The sequence below is a fragment of the Fulmarus glacialis genome, unplaced genomic scaffold, assembly GCF_000690835.1.
Source record: "Fulmarus glacialis isolate BGI_N327 unplaced genomic scaffold, ASM69083v1 scaffold12759, whole genome shotgun sequence".
Taxonomy (NCBI): domain Eukaryota; kingdom Metazoa; phylum Chordata; class Aves; order Procellariiformes; family Procellariidae; genus Fulmarus; species Fulmarus glacialis.
The window spans coordinates 20,123-41,968 of record NW_009233904.1 but is presented as its reverse complement, the minus strand read 5'-3'; the positions used below and the strand labels follow the sequence as shown (position 1 = coordinate 41,968).

Below are 21,846 nucleotides of genomic sequence, written 5' to 3'. Positions count from 1 at the left end.
TGGTTTTGGTTTTGTTTTGTTTTGTTTTTGTCCCCTGTGGCAACCACATTGTGAACAGGATTCTGCCTTCCTAATAATCTTTGAAACTTTTTATGGATTGCCAGAGCACGTTTTTCATCCCAGTTTTGATAGCTGTGTTCTTCAGGGTATCAAGAAAGTGATGAGTAATCATGACAAAAAGAACAGCATAACTAATTAAGCCTAGTTTTCAATAGATTTGTTTCCTTCAACCTATCCGTATTTCCACTGCAGTGTCCATGACCCTCCCAACCACCAATTTTCACAAAATCTGTAGGAATGTAATTGTCTCAGGCATCTTCAGCTCTGTCAAATTTGGGTTAATTCAGTCAGTGAGAGAACAGTGCTATTCCCCTAGGAGAACAATTTAAAATACTAGCTAAAAAGTAGGGAGTTTTTCCAGACTTATTTATATTTGATTTCATTTATTAAAAATAATTCCTATTTTTTGTCAGAGAATTCTAGAATAAAAATATATTAATTCAGTATTTTTAGAAACAGTAAGAGGATGGAACGGGTCCTAGTTCATGTTAGTCTTAAATGAGAGATAGGATTTTGTCTTTAAATATACATGTACAGTGTGAATTACATCTCTCTGAACAAAGGGTAATCCCAAACATGTAAGAATGTTAATGTGTTCAAATAATGTTAAGTCTGGATTTAAAATGTTAAAAAACCTAGAAATTTAAGTCACTCCACCTTCTTTTGTCACCCTTCTGCATCTATGAATTATAACATATTTAATCACATTAGTAAATGCAAGAAAAGCGTGATTTCTAAAGTCTAGAAGCTATTATGTTATTAGAAACCTGTTGGTCATGATTGAGTTGGCTTGCAAAGTGGTAATATTAAATAACTAAGCTTTTTTTAAAAATTATTATTTAGTGCATCAGGACTGTTGTAGTTCATTTTTAAGCATAGAAATTGAGATAATTCCCTCCAGACTGATCTTGGTCTCGTTATTTCCTGTGAAACAAGCGTGTGTGCCATCACTGAGTGGGGAACAATAATAAAATTATTCTGAATTGTCCTTCTTTCCCACTCTCTCCCTTTAACTTAAAAGGGTTAAATTAAAAAAAAAAAAAGTTGTTTGTCCTAAATGTTCTTACTGAAATCCATTATGCATGAAAACAGTCTGAGTCCATTTGCAAGACCTCTAAATGAACTCCATTCATTCTGTGGTTAGAAATGTCCATTCAGCCAGAAAGAGACACAATAGTTACAACCTCATTTATTTGGCACCAATACCAGCTTATTAAAAGTGAAGGGATTGTTATGAAAAAGTATAGTAACTTTTCTATGTTAGTTATATAATTAATAAAATTCCTTTAGGATCTGAATAATGTAATGATTGCATGTATGTTCTTTGCCCATAGTTGCAATGTATAGCTATTTTGAAAATGTAAGTTGTCTAGCTTGACTTACTTCGATGTAAAAAAAGTTATAGGGACATTTTTTCTAGATGACTCAGAAATTAAGCCAGTTATTAATCATAATCAGTGGCTCTGGAGAAAAAAAGTTTTAAAGTTTTGTCTTTTAAGACATTAAAACTTTGTTTACATTTGGAAGGTAAAATAGTTATGATACACATGTCAAAGTTGTAGGCATATAGTATTATAATTTCATCACTTTAAAATCCATGAAGATAAATCAAGGATTCAATACTCCACATTTTGTAGGTCATGAACATAAAGTGGGGATTGTCCCATTGTGATCAGCAGAATGTCATGATCCTCAGGTGTACGTGTGTGATATCAGACCATATTGTATCTTATTTCAAATTACTTGAAGTGTTGAGCAAGATTACAGAGGTATCATTGGCTTTCCTTCTAAGATTGGGAATGAACAAAAATGATAAGCATTTAGGAGAATCTGGCTTGCCTTACATGCAAGTAGAACTTCTGTAACTTCTCGTTCTTGCACGCATTGTTACAACGTGTGTGAGAAAGTCACGCAGACTCCTGTGGGCATTCTCTCTTCAGTTCAGGTATGGGAGGCTCTAAGGATGAGTCTAAGGTAACTGTGTGTGTTTTCATTTGTTTCCTTTTTCTGAGTCTGGGTGGCTGTATACATTTGTTAATTTCATAACATGCAGGTAGTGTTTGATGTAGAAATAAATACTATGTTTGGAGGGAAATATAAATTTAACAGCAGATACAAATTTCACTTTGTATTATTCTTTGACCTGGAGTCCTTTATTTATTTAGATTCAGCAGTGGCTGAAGATCCTGTTGCTGTCGACTGTCACGACTGCACAGGCCCTTCTGAAGTTAGTGACGCAGCCATTTGCATGCTGACTATTGTTTATAGCACTAGGGCCTTTTAAGTACTAATCATCATCTTAAAAGGTGGCTTTGGTAGCTGACTGGAATGGACTGAGCATTTCGTCCAACAAACTGTAGAAAATACTGTTTGTAGGAAGTATCTGAGTGAGGGTGAATGGGTGAGGGGCTCATGGCAGGAAAAACAACTAACAGGAAAGGGTAAGTAGAAACATCATCCTCCTTGCTCTCAACCAGTTCTTTATCTGGCAGTCCTCCTGCTGGTTGCTTTTTTTGCTGAGTCTCCTCCTCCTTCCGTCCTCTTGACATGCAAAATACACATCCAGTGAATACCTACACAATGAGAGTTCAGTACTTTGTTACTGAAACTCCCTGTATGCCCATTCTGTATCTCTTGTGTAGGATTCCATTGTTTTGGTTACTGCTGAGCTTGACATTAGGTGAATTGCATGTGCGGTATGGCCCAATCTGGGGTTGTACAATGCAATAATAACTTGAAGCTACCAGGAGTTCAACAGAGTAAAGGTTTCAGGATATGCTTTCTGCAAAGTAAATTGTTTTTTAAGTTATATTTTATTTCTTATTTTTAATATTTTCATCTGTAAATGTTGTGCTCCTATATGAAAATTAAGTGCCATATACTAATTGTCCATAAAGTATGTGTTTTCTTTTTGATGGTCTTCTGAAATCACTTCTTTACAGTTAAATGCTGTTGATATTTGATTTTGGTGGAGTTATTTCTGATCAGCATCAACATTCTAGCACTTTATGTATTTTCCCAGCCTAGAGATCTATCAGTTCCCATTTCTTTACTATTAGGAAATGAAAATTGAATAAGACGGTTCTGTGACAATATACAAAAAAAGGAAAACAAAAATTAAAAAGAATGATAAAATATGTCCCTCATAATTCACTGCTGACAATTCACTTCTGATTTTGTTTGTCTAGGTACTTCCCATCAAGGTGGCTATTCCCATGATGCTGTGGTCCATGCATTACAAAAATGTGGCATTCGTCATATTGACACAGCAAAAAGATATGGCTGTGAATCTCTCCTCCAAAAAGCCATCAAAGAGAGTGGTGTGAAGCGGGAGGAACTCTGGATAACTACCAAACTGTGGCATAGTGATTATGGCTATGAAAACACAAAAAAAGCCTGCTTAGAGTCATGTGAAAGACTTGGTGTTGAATATCTTGGTATGAATCTTTACATATAGCTCATTTATTGCACCTTCCATGTGAGTATTTGCAAAGATGAATTAATTCCTGAAAAAAATTATGTAGTACAGATGGATCACAGAAACCAAATTCTGCCTTTATTTACACATTTGCAGATTTCTTGTTCTGTTTGTTCTCTAGGGAGTTCACATGCATATAATTGAAAGCACAGAATTTTTCCTTGTTGCAAATGTTTTAAAACAGATCAAGGTATGTTTTGTAAAGGTATGTTTCACTGTTAAATTGATTTGAGGATCCACTACATGAGTTTTATATATTTTGCTAAAAACACCCGAAACCTATGAAACAAGGATTCGTAAACTTTACAATAACTTATTGGTAACATGGCGACAAAAATGCCTAATTTCTTGTGTGGTCTGTTGAATCTCAAGGAGTGGGAGTCCTTTCGAAAACTTATTTTGTAGGTCTATTAACTTTTAAAAATTCTGAATACCTGCCTTTGGTTTGGTCTGTCTGATGCAATATACTTTGGGGAAAATGTTAGAAGTATCTACAAGACTTTAGAAGGCTAAATCTAACTAACACTGAATTAGACTTGTGCACTTTCAAACTTACCCTGATCATAAACCTCTTGTAGTCAAAGATGTGATATTGTTACTGCCTTATTAGACAGGCAAAGAGCTGCAATAATGATGCCAATTAATTCTTTGCAAGAGGTCATAGGAAAGAAGGTACCTGATAAAAATAAACATGATATTCTCTTAAAATGCTTTTGCTTCTTCTTCCCTAGCTGGAGCAATGAAAAAGTGGAGGTAGAGGTAGATGAATTTAAAGTAATAATCTAAAATAATGACACTGGTGGAGATAGTGTTTATGCTGATAATTAAGGAATAATTGACCTAACCATCAGACATTATCTGTCAGTGTCCTGAAAACTCTCATTTGGCTTCTCTTTCCTCACCCTGTCCCCCTGTTACCAATAAATAAACTTTAATTGAGGAAGTGAAGAGCTTTTAGGAAGTACAGATTTTGGAGAATTAATGGCATATAATATTAATGGCAGCTGTGTGCTGTATTCACTAGCTTTTTTGCTTGGGTAAATTGCAAGATGAAGGGAAAAAAACCTGTGTCTGTTAAAGACTGAGATATTTGTATGAACATCTTTGGTTCCATTCTTTATGGAAATGTATCCCTTAACTTCCTGCACAGGTACAGAATAATGCAAAGTGAAATAAAATCTTTTTGTCTGTCCCATGCAAATACAGGTCACTGCAAGGAGACTTTCATAAACAAAGTTTCAAGCCCTGACTTTCTCCTCTAAGCTGAGAAATAACATGTTTCCTCCTCTCTGCTTTCTGCTTGTTATGTTTTGTGTTTGCTTTCTTTTTTCTTCTGCTTGCTATGGCACTGGTGCTGAATATTGATGAGAATAAAACTTGACTCACTTCCAGGAAATCATTTTCGGTGATTCCTTTCAGTATTGTAATTTGCTTTTATTTTCTCAGGTAGTAGACTGATTCAAGTAGGTGCTCACACAAATACTCAGTTTACATATTGCTGCTAAGCAGAAATACATGAAACAAGGGAAAAAATATCTGAGAGCAAGAAATGCACAAATACTGTCACCATGTGAGTGAATCCTTGGATTGGCATAAACAGAACTTCAGTTTGTCAGATATATTCAGCTCTGAGACTTCTTTTGCTCATATTAGTAAGACAAATTAAGGAGCATTACAACTGCCTGTGCAGTTTGCCTCCATATCAGATATTGCCCCTCCCCTTTTTTTTTTTTCTTTTTTTTAATACCCTCACCCGTCCTTCCTCACCGTTCTTCCACTGATGTGGAGATGTCTGAAAAAGCTCTTCCTGAACCACCACTTAGTCTGACTTAGTGACCTAAATCAATGCTGCCTTCAGTTTGCTTTAACTTGATGATTTGTAAACTGTGGTGGCTTAGGAAATACTTCACATGCAATTCACTGATCTGTCAATGAGGATAGTGACCTCCCCAAGAAGGATGGGATGGCAAATGGAGTAACCGTTTTGGCTGCTTGAGTTTAATCTATGTTGGATCAACTCCACAGACCATTTTTGTTAAACATGGTATGATCTTCACTCGTGTGAAAGAAATAAGGCTGAGTTCTATGTTCAGTGCTATATATGCTGGTGAAGTAGACCCTTAGAGGACGTATGATACATGGTGCGTTTCATGGGGTTCACAGAAAGCATCATGCTTTAGGGAGTCCTATACCCCCTGTCTGAAAGCACCCAGCTGGAAGGTGCTATTGGAAGGATTTTTAAGCAAAAAGTGGCAATGTCTTGAAACATGGACTATTTCAAGTGTTTCAAATGCTTAGAGTAAGAGCTTTTTGATGGAAATTATCAAAAGTCTAACAAAAGTTACTGGAATGCAGCAGGTTGGTTTGAAAATATAGTTATAAGCTTGTAGAACTATGCTTAGATATCTTAGCTCTGTTTTCATTCATACTTGCATTTTATGTCCCTTTTCTGCTGCCCAGTCTATACCATAGAAAGGACATGAAATCCATGACAAGAAAAGGTCTGGTAATAACAGGGCAATTTGTGTCCGAGCTTATTTAGGAAAGTAAATTCTTTAGTTACAAGCATGTGTTAAAGCTGACAGTTTTTCTGTGAAATAGGAATGTGAAATAAAGGTACATGAAATGTACCTAAATCAGAATTTCCTGATTTCATTATATGACATTAACCAAATGTGTGGTGGATCACAGCATTTCCGTAAGATACATCATTCATATAGGAAATTGAAAGATCCTAAATAATATATGTGTGAAGTTAGACCTTTATGTTGGAGGGAAAGTTAGTCATTCAGAAGACTGCAAAAAGAAAAAGCTGTAGGAGCCCTGGCAGCTAAATGTGCAGCTAAGCTCTTTGTTCCAAGGAGGGTCCTGTTAATTTTCTTGAGGATCCTTATGGGCTACACAGTCCATCCGTGCAGACTCAATTAGAGACTAGGGAATTGATAAATCTGTGCATTAGCAGTATATAGAATACCAGCTGTTGAAACAGATGAACTGCTGAAAGCAGTTGCAACTTTTTAAGAGAAAAAAGTGTTCCATGTAAAATACTGTTATGAAACCTTTTCGATAAACGTTTTTCGGGCAAATGGTATTAGGAGAGCAGTGTTCCAGGATTTTTATTTGAATCGGTAGATTATATATCCATGAGAAGCTGGAAATTTGTATTATTTGTGGGCAGTGGTTGTAACAGATATTCTGCTCCTTGCATTTTCTAAATGTGGTCCTCAACTAGCAGTCACAGTAAACCAATATGAAATGGCAGGAAATCTTACAGATTTGGCAGTAGCAGAATACATTCCTTGGGATTTGGATCAAACCTCCAAAGTAACTTCTACTTGAATGTGATTTGTGGGTTACCGAATTTATAAACAATTTTATTTTCCTTTTGACTGTTCCAAGTCTGTCACGTTCAGGCAAATTTAACCTATCACAAATCCCCAGCTGGAGTTGGACCACTGTTCTATCAGCATATTCAGTGTAGTAGATGAATCACATGAATGATGATAATACACCCAGTTCAGATTGTGTATGAATTCAGAACACTTTGGAGGTTGCTTCACATTGATCCTTGTTCCAATAGAATAAAAAACAAACAAAAACGAAGACTGAGCAGGACAGAAAAATACATCATGTACATACTAAGTGCAGTGACGTTTGAGAAAAGCAGAGAAAATAGAATCATTGCATTAAGATAACTGTGCTAAACATTGAAAAAATATACTTTTGCTTTTAGGTTTGTTATGAGCCAGGGCTTGTTCTTCAAAACTAGGTTTGTTATAGTGAGTTTTGACCTTTTTTTTTAATATTAGGAATTTGAATAGAATTGCAAACTTTTATTACCTGACAACATGCTTTTGGCTTTTGAATGTGTAAAATGTCCCTGTACTTTTGAGTTAAGAGGAACTGTGTTGATTATAGGTGCCGCAACAACTAAGAAGTAATAAGCCACTCTATTTTAAATGTCTGTGTGAAAGCAGTTCACGTGTTAATTTTAGTTTTCCTGCAGCACTGTGTTTTGACATTTGAATGAACTCCAGGCCCTCACTTACCGCTGCACCACTACAGCTTGATTATCTGTAAAGGATGCTGTAAAAAGCTGGTAAATACAGAATTTGATTGTGAATGTTTGGGTATTTCTCTTCTTTCTCAAGTGCATCCTGATGCTGTGAATCATTGGGGTTTTTTATTTTGAGTTAAGATTGTTTAAAAAAAAAATGGTTGGAAGACATTTCAAAGTGTTGATTAATCTATCCCACACTACAAGGCACAGCCACATCATTCTCAACAGGTAAAAACGTAGTCTGTTCTTAAAAACCTCCAGTGATAAAGTTACACATTTCTTAGTTACTGGAATCTTAAGCTATTTTGATAAATAATTTAAAACTAATTTCTTGCTTCCAAATGAAAATAAGGGTGTTTGTGTTCATGTAATCCCCCAGGAGGGGAAATATTTTAAGCAAAAGAAAGTGTGTGGGTGTAGGTGTGAATGTATACAAATGAAGATGAAATCGTAGACCTTCGTTTGTGAGGCACTTACTGTTTTTATTGGCCTACAGGTATTATGGAAAGTTTTCTAACAGATGCAGTAGAAGAAAGCAGATCCTAATTTAAAATGAACTATGCTTAGTTTATTTAAATAGAGTGGCTGCTCTATTGCTCAGTGCAAGGTACACTGTATTCCTTCCACTTCTAGCTGTGATGGGGTGGTTTGCGCATGACTGGCAGAAAGACTGTTCTACTCTATCTGTGAGATAAGGTACCTTTGCCCCACATCTTTTGCAAACACTTCTTGCAGTGAGGAGAACTGCACTTTGTGGTCCAGTAGATGCTTTCTAGCCCTAAATGCATACATTTCTAACTGTGAAGTAATTTTTATTTCAACAAAAAGCCTAAATTAAAATAAACGTAATAGGATGATAGGGACATCACAGACCCGATAACATCACCTTTCTAAAACAAAGGACCAACAGCTAATCATGTTTGCATTGAAGAGGTCTCAGATGCTAATACAGGGAATGGTGATGTGCTGTGTTTTTTCAATATCCAAAGCCAGAGATCTTTCAGTTATCAAATCTGTTAAAAGTCATTCTTCTGAGAGTGCTTCAGTTTCTTGGCTGAGTACAAAGCATCTTTGTATGTGGAAATCCATGGTGTAGCTATTTGTGTGAACATCTGCAAACTGCGATGTCTAACTGAATATTCAGACTTTTGGAAAAGTAGCTTTTGGTGAAATTCTGCTGAAGTTAATGATTATTTTTTGTTGGTGCTATACAACATGTTTCTGCATAGTTAGGCAGTTCTTATTAGTCTGATTTGGAGAACATAACAAGCAGCAATTAAAGATATGTAATTCTTCCATTTTTACATGAGGTAGGCATCAGATACCAGTAACTTACACCTACTTATATATGACATTTGCTTTATCCAAGCACAAAAATTTAGGTTAAAACATGACAGTCTCTATGCAGTAAGTACTGCCAATGGCATGTATAATTTTGGCTCAAAGTGAACACTTGATATTAGCAATTCCTAATGCTAATCCTTGGGATTGCGTCTAATATAAGTCAGTGGAAATTTTAAAAGAGACTTTTATTGGCAACAGAATTAGAGTTTTCCTGAGTTTTGAACATAACCTTACCAAATGCTTTAATCAATATCCCAATATTAGTTTTCACTTAAATGTCACAGAAATTAGTATTTATTCCAGTACCATATATTGGTATTTATTCTTAATAAATACAACTTCTTTCTTCAGAGCAATTAGAGAAGTAGTAATTATTCACAGATTAGTGATGAACAAGACTGCATGTGGGTTTTTTCACTCTTTTCTAAATTGGGAGTGGATTTTATATATATAAGGGCAAAGAACAAGCAACTTTCTCTTTAAATGTGACCTAAATCCAGATGCTGAAAATCATTATATGTAAGTGATATTTGCTTGTCTGAGCAATTGCGTTTAAATGTCTAATGGGTTATTGATACCAGAAAGTGCAAATTTAGCTCATTATTTTTGTAATACTCCCAAAATGATTTTTTCCTCGATACATCTGTAATGTATCTTACTGTACAAAATTCTGTACTGTTCTAATTAGATTCTTAGTGTAAGCAAAATACTGTCTTTAACAGCGTTGCAATGATGTGCCCAAATGGGAACCGGTGTATTATATTGAATTTCATGTTACCTTTTCCTCTTAAATCAAGGTTGAATTTGTATTTCTAGCGGTGGAAAGCTAATATACCAGCCCAGTGGCATAGTAATCATTAGTGCAGTCATTAAATGTGAATAAAAAAAGTATGGCAGAGGATCTGTGTTTTCACAGAGGTGCTGTAAATGAAGGGTGTGATGCATTCAGAACAAAAAACTCTGCTCATTGCAAACGAGTCTAGTTTTTTATTTCTTAATTCTATATTTGAACTGCCAAAAAAGGAATATTATAAAGCACAAAGACAATGATGCACATCTCAGTCATGCATTTATTTCCTTTTCCTGTTTTGTGTGAGACTAACGTATGCGGCAAAGACCAACACCTCTTTAACTGGGATGCCTGCAGACTTGTTTAATCTGCAGTTAGGATTTAAGTAGAAATGTAATTGTTTTCAAAGTATCTCCTAAGTTTCTCCTTCAGAATGTAGTAGTGTCTACAAACTTACAAAGGAGTTATAGATCCTATCGCTTTTGAAATTTAGATAATCTGATTTGGAACTCTGAGTCCAATACATGTAAATTTCTCATTTTTAATTTATGTTGGAATCCTTCCTTTTTCAGTAGAAGGATAGTCTTTTCTTGCATGGAGACAACACAAAAAAAATACTTCCCTGAGCCAGTTTCAGTAGCTGCTTGGATAATTTCATCAGCAGTAAATCTTAATTGTGTTTGAAATTTACTACATTTTCAATATAGTAAAGCATAATTTTGTTCCCTTAAAATAATATTAAAAAAATGCTTTAAAAAAAAATCACAAATGCTGCCACAAAATTATGGCAAAAAAACTGCATGAAAGAATGTGCTGTAATTTCCAACAGAAACTCATAAATGGAAGTATTCTTTAGAAGGGAAGAAAACAGACCCACTGCTGAGGTTGTATAAAATATCTATAGAACTGCCAAACATACTTATCTTCCGTAAACTTGAAGACTTGTAGCACTTCAGCAGTAGTCCAGTCTTAATTCCAGTGACCAAAATCCCTTTGATTTAAATGGGGCTTGTTATGCGTTGAAAGTTTATTAAGTGCATATGTGACCATGAAATTCTGATTGCAGTGACCTAAACCTGTGGCACATGTGCAACTTCTGCTACCTTTAGTTGTTAATGAAATGTTGTAGATTTTGTTTATTAAAACTAAATGGAAGTACACAGTAATGATCATGAAGTAGTAATTATAACTATTTTTATGTTAATATGTTAGGGGCCATTATGGAGGGAAAATGCTGTTTCACATGGTTTGATGTATATATTTTCTGGACGCTTTAATGAGTAGTCTGGTTCTGTTTCTTTTAGATCTTTATTTGATACACTGGCCTGATGCACAAGTTCCGGGTAAAAGTAATCGAGAGGTGCGAGCTGAAACCTGGACAGCAATGGAGGAGCTCTATGAGAAAGGTGATACAATAATGAAAACCTATCTTGGCAGAAAAAATTATAGTGCATTTTGGGATTTGGGGAATTCATAGTGAGAGATGTTCAAAAACTTAATTTGAACTGGATGCTCATATTTCAGTGGGATTTGGGGGGGGTGTTATGTGAATCTCCTTGGAAATTGCAGCATTAGCATTTTCGTAAGTTAAATAAGAGAGCTTTGTGTTGCTTGTAAATAATACATTGCCAAATTCTTCCTGTGAGATTAATGATGGTGTGCATACTTTCTTGAGGAAATCTACAGATTACATTGAAATGTATATGCCACTATAGAACATCTTTGTAGTAGCCTCTGCTTTAAGTATAAATCACGCTAAATTTTACTTCCTTTAGATTTTTTTTTTTTAATTGTATGATGCCATTTTCCAATTTGTCATATATTGTGGTACTTTATAGATCCATTTGTGTTTTAGAAAAGGTCAACAAAACAAAATGGCTAGATGAGGAACAAATACTCAACTGAAGATTCTTTGGTACTAACTTTTGGAAAAAAAAAATTCAAAGAGGGGAGCTATTCTCTCAAGTTCTGATAACTGTCAATTTGATTTTTGGTGCACTGCAAACTTAGTTTACATTCATAGCAATAGGAAGAGTAGACTGTCCCAATCATAATTTATCATGTAAATTTAAGAGAAGGATTTTGCTGAAGTATGCAGTATTATTAGAAATAGTGTCGTAAGAGAAGATCCTGTCATGCAGTTCTTGGGCAACGTGGACCACCCTGTTTACGGCTTCAGAGAAGTTCCACGGACAGAGAGAAGACTTCTTGGATTAAGTAGTCTATCCACTAACCCACAGTTGCTGAAATAGTGATTGTAGCAGGAGAGTTGTGCAAAGGCAATTGCAAGCTGTGTGCTGCTACCAGTTTTATCAGAGCAATAAATAAACTTGTCTTACACTTCAGCCCTTCAGTTACTTTTGGTCTGCCTCTGGAGACACAGAAGTAAATTATCTTTGATACATCTTTTGTTCTTGCTTTTTATATTAAGCATAAGGGAAGTTGCAAAAAGTGTTTTCTGCCCATGTAAGGGATTACAACATTCAGTTTTTAAAGAAACACTACACCGACGTAATATTTCAAAGCATCAATGACTTTTAAGTCCAAAGATGGATTATTTGACAAGGTAGTTCATCTTTCCATTGAGAAGTTTTTTTTCTGATGAGTATTTAAGTTGGTGCATGTCATTTGTGCCTAGATATGCCATCCTAATTTGCTGCAAACAGGTTGTATTTTCACCTTCTGTTATTATTGCTATCCTATTGGCTTTTTTCAGCTTTTACGTGTGCATTTGTGATCTTTCCTGTCTTACACAAGTTTTTCTTTCTCTATATCTTCCTAATGGGAAAGACTGTGAGCTATTCAGTGGTCTTCCAGTAAGACACTGGAAATACCATTGCTGGCCTCATAGGCAGAGGAAAAATTACTTCTGTTCCTATGCGTGATACCTCTTTACAGACATCCCATGTTATTTTTATTTTTCCTGCAATTGCATTTCTTCAACAGTTTTGTCAATTTGCATGTTGCTACCCTCAGTCTTTTTCTGAATTTAAGCATTTTGTAGACTCATGATTCATTTAGCTAAGCGTAAGTTTTCCAGCTCTGGTTGTCTAAATTACCTCAGTTAGATCATCTACAGGGGAAGGAAAATCTATTACTCTGGTTGAATCAAGTGCCTCAGAACATTAACCTCCCCATTTTTGCTTTAGGGGATACAGACACTGGATGTCCTGACCATAAGTATGTGTTACTGAAACGACACGCAAATGTTAACCACTCTGGACATGGAAATGCAATGATTCCTGAGGAAAATGTTAAATAATTTGTTTGCATGGTTAACCACTAGACTTTCCACTGAAGATTAAACACTTGCTGCATATCTTTATGTGACTTGCTATGTGTTATGTGAGCAACATGTTAGCCTTGGTATGAATTGAATATAGAATTTGTTCAAATCCTTACTTGAGGGAAAAAAAATCATCTTCATTTATTTGGGGAGAAACTGTAAGATCTATACTAAACAGGTGAGTTCTTTGTCTTCTCTGAACTTGACATTGGTTCAGGTAGTCATTGGCTCCTGTTTGTAATCATGTTACTTTTTTTTTTTTTAGGAAACGTTTATTCTGCAAAAAAACAAAAGTAGAAACTAAAAGCTTCACATTTAAGGATTGACCATTTAAACCAATAATATGCTTCTGCAGTCAATTTACAAAGGAAATACTGAAATTATTCAATTTGCTAGTGGATTTAGCAACTAGCTATGTCCACATTGAAGTGTGTCTGAAAGTGCAGTGACAATAAATGCTGTTCTCTGTAGAAAAAAAATTGGTTTATGTTATGGGACTGATTATGCATATCTATCTACAGGAGACTTATGAAATGGTTAAAAGATCTCAATATTGACTTAAGTCTTTGGTCTGGCTGAAGTTAACAAGATTTTCTTTAATCACTTCTCTGTATTCACAGATCGTTTGAGTGCAGATATTTGAAAAGCTCATTCTTTCAACTTCAATTTAAAGCCAGGTTAATATTTATTCTGCAAATTTCCACTTACCTGGGGCAAGCAACATTTTAAAATAATATAAATTATTAATAGTCTTTTTTATTGTTGTTACTGATTGACCTAGGAGGAGAGAAAATAAACTGTTAGTACCCAAGAATGTAAAAGTCTTTAATGCAGATTTTTTTAAGATTGTGTTAAGTTTTAGATTGGTCACAAGTTGACACAAGAAAAATCCCAACTGTGTCTACATTCATAAGTTTGAGAGAATTTTTTTTAGCTCACATCTACAAAGATAGATTCAACCAAGTTCATCTGAGAGCCAGCACATAGCAGCTGAGACACAGGGCTGCAGTAGCACAACTTGAGGGGCTTCTGACCTGAAGGATCTTCTTACCCCGCTAACTGAGGAGAGACCAGAGGTTCTGGGTCTGTGCCCCTGTCCAGGTCAGCATGCACTGATTTATAAGACTCTGCCCCCAGATAATAAAAACTCTGTGTGACAGGTTTAAAAAAAATCTGAATTATTTGTCAAAATTATTAAAATAAATATTTTAGGGAGCAGAAAACTTGCATTAAAAGTTAAACAAAACTCCTCAGATTATAATGAGGCTAATTTTAGTAAACTCCTGAGTACCTCTGGCTGTAGAAGAAATAGCAGGTTTGTTGTTATTTGAATGCAGCATGTGCCAATAAAATTGGTGTGTAAACTGGTAGATGTGCATTCATGGAGATGTGTGGGCATCCTTAAGTTTACTGTTTCTTAATTCTTGACTGCTTAGTAGTGCTTCCTATATATACTCTTAATGCAGGTTTGGAGTTGAGCTGTGACATCAGAATATTCTTCTAAATAGAAAAGAATAGATTCAGGTGATGAGAAAGATCCTTTGCTGTCACTGAAAAATCCCCACTGTGGCTTACCACTATACTAGTTTTGTATTTCATCAAAAGGAATTTGAGTTTAACATTTTTCAAAAGAATCTTTTGTCCTGATATGATTTGAACTGGAAACATGAACAGTTTAAAATGAGAATCTTAGTAGTATTTGTTAGAGATCTGGTTACCCTCTCCAGTTGATTACTTACCATACTGAAGTTTTGGGCTGCACTCCTTGGATCCAGTGTGCTTTTTATCTGTGGAAACTAAACAGAAGCTGGTTACTGCCCCAAGGCTGGGGTTTCAGGAACATACCTGAAAGAAGGTTTCATATTTTAGCGCACTCACCCTTGTGCTTGAATCCACTGTTCAGCTGCCTAATGCAACTGAGCACCTATCTCAAGATCTCACTTCAGGTTAAAAACAATTTTCCAGAATCCTGGGCATTTTTCTTGAGATTTTTTGTGAGGGAGACCATGATAGGTATGAGAGCATGCCCAAAAACACTCATAGGGATTCTGAAGCCACTTTTGTCCTTTACTGTAACAGTATGAGATAATAAATGTATTATCTATGTTAAAATAACACACCCTGAAAGTTTTTCCCACTTCAGGTGTTTTAATTCCTCTGGGTTGTGTGTGGAACATGGTCCTGTGTCTTTCTGGTTTGTCATTGAACTACAGAGTCTTTGGCTAAACATGCTCATCTTTTGTTTTCTCCTGGCTAAATCCTTCAGTATGTTTCTTAGAATCCATTGAAAGTCCTACCAGCATCTTTCCCTGTTTAACCTGAAATTTTTATCTTTTTACGCTCTATCCTCTTTTCCCTATCTTCGCTACAAATGAGGCAAGGTTATACTTTTAGTTTGCTTTTTTTAGTATTCCTGTTGTATAGCCAGAGTCCAGTCATTAAATTTGCTGGTTTCCCTAAATACCTTTCCAGGGAAAAATGTCATACGGTCCTGGTCAACAAAGGTAAATACATATTTACAGTGGTATACAAACCTTAGCAATTTTATCATTCCAGAACATGAACCAAAACTTATAAATTGTATGTACGATTTCCCAGATTACACAGAAAGTATATTAGAATGCTTATTTGTAATATTAATGAATTATAACACTGCTTGATTCATGAGATATTCACATGCCAGTTAAGAAAGGATTCAGTGCAGAGATTTCTGTTTTGTCTTAGAGTCTGTTGTCTTCCATAAGTCTTCAGACCCTGGGATTTGCATGCATTTAGGCCCGGCCTTGCTTCCAGAGGGAATTGTGCCATCTCGTATGGTAGCTCAGGGATCAGAATTCTGCACCTGGTCTTGGTAGTCAGCCCAAGTGATCGGAAGCTTTCCTAGTGGAAAAGCTCCTGAGGAACTGTGGCAATTTCCACTATCAGTCATTGCAGCTTCTTTATGTTGAGAACTGGGAAAAAATGAATGGGGGAGGATAATTATTTTCTTTACTCTTTTCAGAATTGTGGTTTGTACCTGACAGTATAGAATAAAGGCACTACCTGCACTAAAAACTCCCATTTAAAAATGCTAGGTGACTTCTGATAGACCAAGCTGATAGCTCTTTATTCATAGCAGGAAAGACCTTATTGTTAAACTAATTTCTACTAGCTGAGGACAACCTTCCAGTTTCAAGAATGAGTTTCTTTAAGTACTGTTATGCCTGAGAATGTAGTTTAGCTTTTTGTTTGTTTGTTTGTTGTTATCTTCTGTGAGTTGTTAATCTGCTCTGGTTTGACTGGAGCTATTTCACAGGAGCCAGGTGACTCCATTGCTGTATGTGCATCTGTCTTAAGGTCGCAGTCAGAGTAAAGAAGTCTCTATCTGTACTGCAGAGCTAAGAGGCAGAGAATTCTAGATGTGTGTCTTTGTTCAACAGCCTGCATACATGTTTTCCTTTAAAGAGTTATGGAATAAACAGTGCTGAGGGAAAAGGGAGAAAAAAATTCTTAATTTTGGTCAGTGAGACATTTGTGTATAATAACTGGTTCTTTCTGTTGTAACAGCTGAAATCAACTAGGGTTCTTGTAATATCAAGGCTATGGTTTGAATTTTTGTGGTCTCGTACATTGTCATTTTGTGGAATTATCCTCTCCAATACCTCAGGACAGAGCCCAGACTGCCTACAGAACCCATTCCAAGATACATACATTGAGTCAAATATTCCTTTGACAGCTGCAACATTCTTGTATAGGCATTTGTCTGCTGGCAGATGAAAGCAGTGTGGCAAGCTGCTTTGACATCATGAATAGTCATTATATATGCTCACTGGTAATTGGTCTGTTCCTAGCAAAATGACCCTTTCCATATGCAGTATCTTTAATGACCTTGATTTTGGCATTGTGGCTAGCCCATCATCTCGGCAGGCTTTTCATACACACATGCACATGATTATTTGTCCCTACATCTAAAAATGAAGAATGAGGGCCTCCAGCCAGCTTTTGCCTGAAGTTGGCCAGAGTAGTAACATGGTGGTTGTTCTGGATTCAGGTCCCACTGGAACTCAGTGCCATTTTACTAAAAGTAAAATTTTTTGCTTATCTTTTTAGTGTAAGCAGTGCAGCTTATGCTTACATGAAATATTCATACTTGCATCAGAAATTCCTTAATGTGTTAACATATGATTTTGTTAAACATAGAGAAATGCTCTGCAAAATAAATACAATTATTCCATTAATGTTAGTTTAACAGTCTTCGTGTATGGTTTGAAGAGAATCCCGTAAAGTAACAGAAATTGTTTAGCCCAGTAATTGAAGCCATGTCACTATGTTCTCGGGAAAAAACTTACGTTTTGCCTAATTCCAAGTGAGAGAAGAAATCTAATCAACCTTAACAATATTCTTGTCCTTTTCATCTTTGGGCATAGACCAGTTCAATTATAATCTTTTCTTCCTCCATTTTCTATGAGTTCTTAAAAGTATGAGTGAGGGTTCAGTAAACCAAATACAGTTTTTGTGTAGGTGGCACAAATTTCTAGTACATCCTTTCCTAGATTACATATTCTGTTTTTATTCTACTGAAAAATTACCTTAAATCTATGCTTATATTGTCAAATGATGAACAGCTGACAATTCACAAACATTTGTGTTACAGCTCCACAAAATGTTTGTCTCAAGAGTGTTTATGTTGGTGGAAGTCATATGTGAATGTGTGTATGTAAGTTGCACTGAAGTTTTAATTGGTAAAAGCAAGTAACTAGTTTTCCTAGCAAGACATCTTTTTCACATGATGTATAGTATTCTCTCTGTACAGATGAAGATGTCTCATGAGCTTGTTATGATCAGAAACAGTTCAGAGATGTGTTTTCATGGGTTGAAGGTGGTTGCAGTTGGTGAGGATGTTGGTTGCACCACACCCTGTTGATCAGATAAGACAGCAATTGAAGACATATGCAAAAAAAAAATTACTACACATATTTATGTTAAAGATCATAAAGAAGTCCTTATAATGTGCAGTATCTTATTTAAGAGTAAGAAATTGCCATAGAATAAGTCATTTTGGTGCAGATGTAAAAGTGGGAACAAATCTAAACTTGCATGAATGTCTATCCTCATTTGTTATGTTTTGCTCTTTTTTTTTCTTTTTTTTTAATTTTAAGGACTTCATGGGTAATTCTAAGTGTAAAAATAAGCCCTCAGACTTCTTTGTTTCATGATTTATTGCAGTGTATGGTTTGTGTTTTTTCTACTAGCAAGTGAATCCTTTTTGTCAAAAATTTAGATAAATCTTTTTGCTTAGCTTACTTAAAGCAAATGTACACATTTGTGTATCCACACAGAAGTGCCTAGAGGTCCCAGTGTGAACACAAGAACTCTTGGGAGGAAGGCAATGCTGAAATACATTTCAAAGGAAAGTCCTTGTCCAAAATAACTTTTTGTCTCAATAAATAATGTTCGTGATTTGGGGAAAAGGCATCATTTATCTGTTTTGCATATGTTGAATTTAAGCCCTAGGTTCTTAGCTATTGTAAATCAGTATTGCTTTATTGACATCAGTCAGGTTGCTGTTATTCATACCAGTTGGGAATCATTATCCCTGATACAGAAGTCCAAAAAGTATCCCGGTTCAGGAAACTGTGCCATCATAGTTACAGGGGAGACAAACTATTTAGAATCTAACTATGTGCTCTCCATAATACTTTCAAAGTGCTAGTTTTAAGGGTACATATTCTAATAGCCTTTAAGCACTTAGCTGAGTTGTTGATAATTTTGGTCACATTTTAGCAACATAGCGTGTGGTGACAATATTGACTTAAGGTATAGTGGGGATTGATTCTGTACCATGTTGCTCTTGCAGTTTTGATTGCCCAACTGTTTGTGAGCAGCTGCAGAATGTTCTAGATGTAAACATGTATTTTCAGCCTTTTTTTAAACCTGTGTTCTGTTCCCAATATGATTCTACATGCTTAAAACTGGCATAAGAGAAAGATCCATAAGAGTACAAGGGAATTGATTCAGTTTCGAAAACAACCAGACAACAGCCTTTTTGGTGGATTTTTTTTTAATCTGATCTGGTTTGTAATGTCAACTCGAGGAAAAAAAAATATGTCAACATAACTGAGGTAGTGTTGCATTGAAGAAGTGAGAATGAGCAGCCAGGATCAAAGAGACAGAATACATTAAGCTAGTATTGCTGCATTATGCTATTTAGTTAGCCATTTAACAGTTGTGTAAACTAAATGTTTATAATGAGTTTTCAGTCACAGAAGTTGACAATTTGACTTCTACTCATGCCTCCTCTCTTGTCCTCACAGTTTATCATGGTTCACAGGTGATTTGTAGCAGGAGTAATGATCATGGAATTGTAGTAGCAGGAAAGTAATTTTAAGGCTGATAAGCACTTATACTGTGGTAATAGGATAAAAAGAAATTCTTTGGGGGAGAAAGCATGATTTTAGTGTTTTCAATTTTGCCACAGTCGTCTTGTGTGTTTTAGACAGGACACTTAGCCTTTTGGTGTCTATGTTTTTTAGTCTGTGAAATGGGAACAAGTGTTACTTCGTAGATTTAGAACTTAATTCCTTATTGGCTCTGCCTGAGAGTCATCTGTTTTATTTATTAAGGCTTTGACTTGCAATCTGCATGTGGGGCACACTCAGCCTACAGCTTTGATTTAGCAAGCTGTGCTGGAATCAAATCTTGTGTTGTTTCTATGAGTAATACCATTTACCCACAGAGAAGTTCTTAGTGCGCATATCACAGAGAATGTGGACCTTTCCAACCTGTGTAACCTCCTTTAATAAAGATACAGTTACTGCAGTTGACCTCTTGTGAAAAGTGGATGCATTTGTGTTTTTATTCTGTGGCCTGAATAGAAGATATAACAGAATGGGCACTGTTCACTGAACGTGGGAATTCTCCCTTGCTCTGACTCATGTAGAGCGGCAGGGAGGGGGAGGAAAATGGGCTCCACAAACCCAGTATCCAGTTTTGTCACTTAAAAAACCTTTTTGATCTGAAATTTGTACATTTAATATTCCAGAGACTATTTGGAAGTTTGATAAAAGTCCATAGTAGTGCTAGAGAAAGATAAGGCTCACTATTGTACTAAAACAATGTTGTGGTGCCAAGACAGTATATTTATGCTTTTTTGTTGCAAAGCTAACAATGCCCATCAAACTTTGTATAATTTGGTATAAACGAAAGCAAAACATACCCAATCATATGCAACTACATTGCGAACCAGTCCATTAGCATGATGCATTGCTTCACAGCAGCCGGGCGTAATACAGTGTGGTGAAATTACCGATGTGGTGGAGGCCAGGATTTTTTTGTGTAGAATAGAAGGTATACTGATTTTTTTTTCCCATTATGATTAACCATTGTTTTGCCAATATGTTTTCTAATGTGTCTTGCAGAGTTTCATGATAGTTTTTCAAAGCTGGATGAAAATCTATGTTCCACCATTGTGGTCAGTCAATTTTTAGCACCCATAAAAGAAGCATTGCCAGGTTTTTCTTCAAGCCTATGAAGTCAGAGTCACAAGGAGTAGGGCAAAGCCTCAATAAGCTTCGGGAGCTAATGGGGAATTGCAAACTCTTTGCTTATTGCACCTGGCACTTTCTCAAAATCTGCTTCATAGGGGCCAAACCACTCATTTCCTCAAGCAGATAAGGAGGGTGCTTTCTCTCCCCGAGTCAAAGCTCTGTGACTTTGTAAATAAGGCAGTATAAATGTATATTTTAAAAGTGTACTTTCTAGAGGGATTGCAGCTAGCACATTGCAAACTTTTATCCCAGAGGACTAGTTAAATTGGTTAAGCTAAAAACAAGTATAGACTTTAAAACCACCTGCTATCACAACAGCTAAGACATGAATTGTGCCTGAATTGTCTGAAATGGGATTTTTAAGCACACTAAACAAGTATTAAATTGGAAAAAAAAAAGGCTTTTTTTCCCCCCCTTTTCAAGAGCATTCTGGTGGTTTTGAGACCCATGGCGCAAACTTTGGGGAACCTACCTCTGTCAGAGCTCTGTGAGAGAGGAAATATAAGGAAATATCCCCCACCACCACCTCCCCGTTGTTTCAAGGCAATGAGTCAGGACCCTTTTACACAAGTTTCTCAATATGTAATTTTTTTATTTCTACTGCTGGTGTGATCATTACGTGGATCTTGTTTGATATACATAGTCACAAGTGTTGGTCTGTCGGATAAGGCCCAGGAGCTAACCAGACCTTCATTTTCTTGTCCGTCATTTTCTAATTCTTCATTCTTAGGAGTTAATCCAGCAGATGTAAATTTGGGAATAGTTCTGTATAATCTCCTGCTTTAAGGCAGTCTTCCCCAGATCTGGACAATGCAGAGACAGTGTGTTAATCTTCCATCAAGCGGATGGAAGCAATTCTCTAGAGTAGAATCCATTGATTGTTTGTTGAAATTTAAACACACTATTTTTCAGGAAATTCCAGTGTTTTGAATTCCACCATGCGTTGAAATAAGACTTTTAATACAGTCAGGCTGTGCAATTGTTTTCATATTTATTGTATTTTATATTGTAATTTAATACAAAAGTCAAAACACTTCAACTTTCAGGTATTAGACTGTAACTAAAAACAAAGCAGTGGAGTTGAAACAAAGGGTTCTAACTTTACCAAAACTAAATATGTGGATTTAATGAAAATGAAATGTTTTAATTGTATTCCCTTCAAAAAAAAAGGTATTCCCTTAAGAAAATGGTGGTTCCACAAAAACATTGAAATTCTAATTATTGTTTCTCTGATGTCTGGGAAAATGTTTATTTTCTTGGCAAATCTGAATAGCTTTCTCTGTGCAACATCACTCTAAACAC

General features: G+C 35.8%; 1 protein-coding gene across 1 annotated transcript in view; it reads left to right on the top strand.

The window, feature by feature from the left end:
* The first annotated feature begins 2,758 nt into the window (after positions 1 to 2,758).
* Positions 2,759 to 21,846, top strand: part of LOC104082369 (uncharacterized oxidoreductase ZK1290.5-like) — a 29,725-nt gene continuing 10,637 nt past the window's right edge. Inside the window, exons 1-3 of the mRNA XM_009585480.1 lie at positions 2,759 to 2,819; positions 3,249 to 3,497; positions 11,037 to 11,138. Of these exons, the coding sequence (XP_009583775.1) occupies positions 2,759 to 2,819; positions 3,249 to 3,497; positions 11,037 to 11,138 (412 nt within the window). The remainder of the gene's footprint in view (positions 2,820 to 3,248; positions 3,498 to 11,036; positions 11,139 to 21,846) is intronic.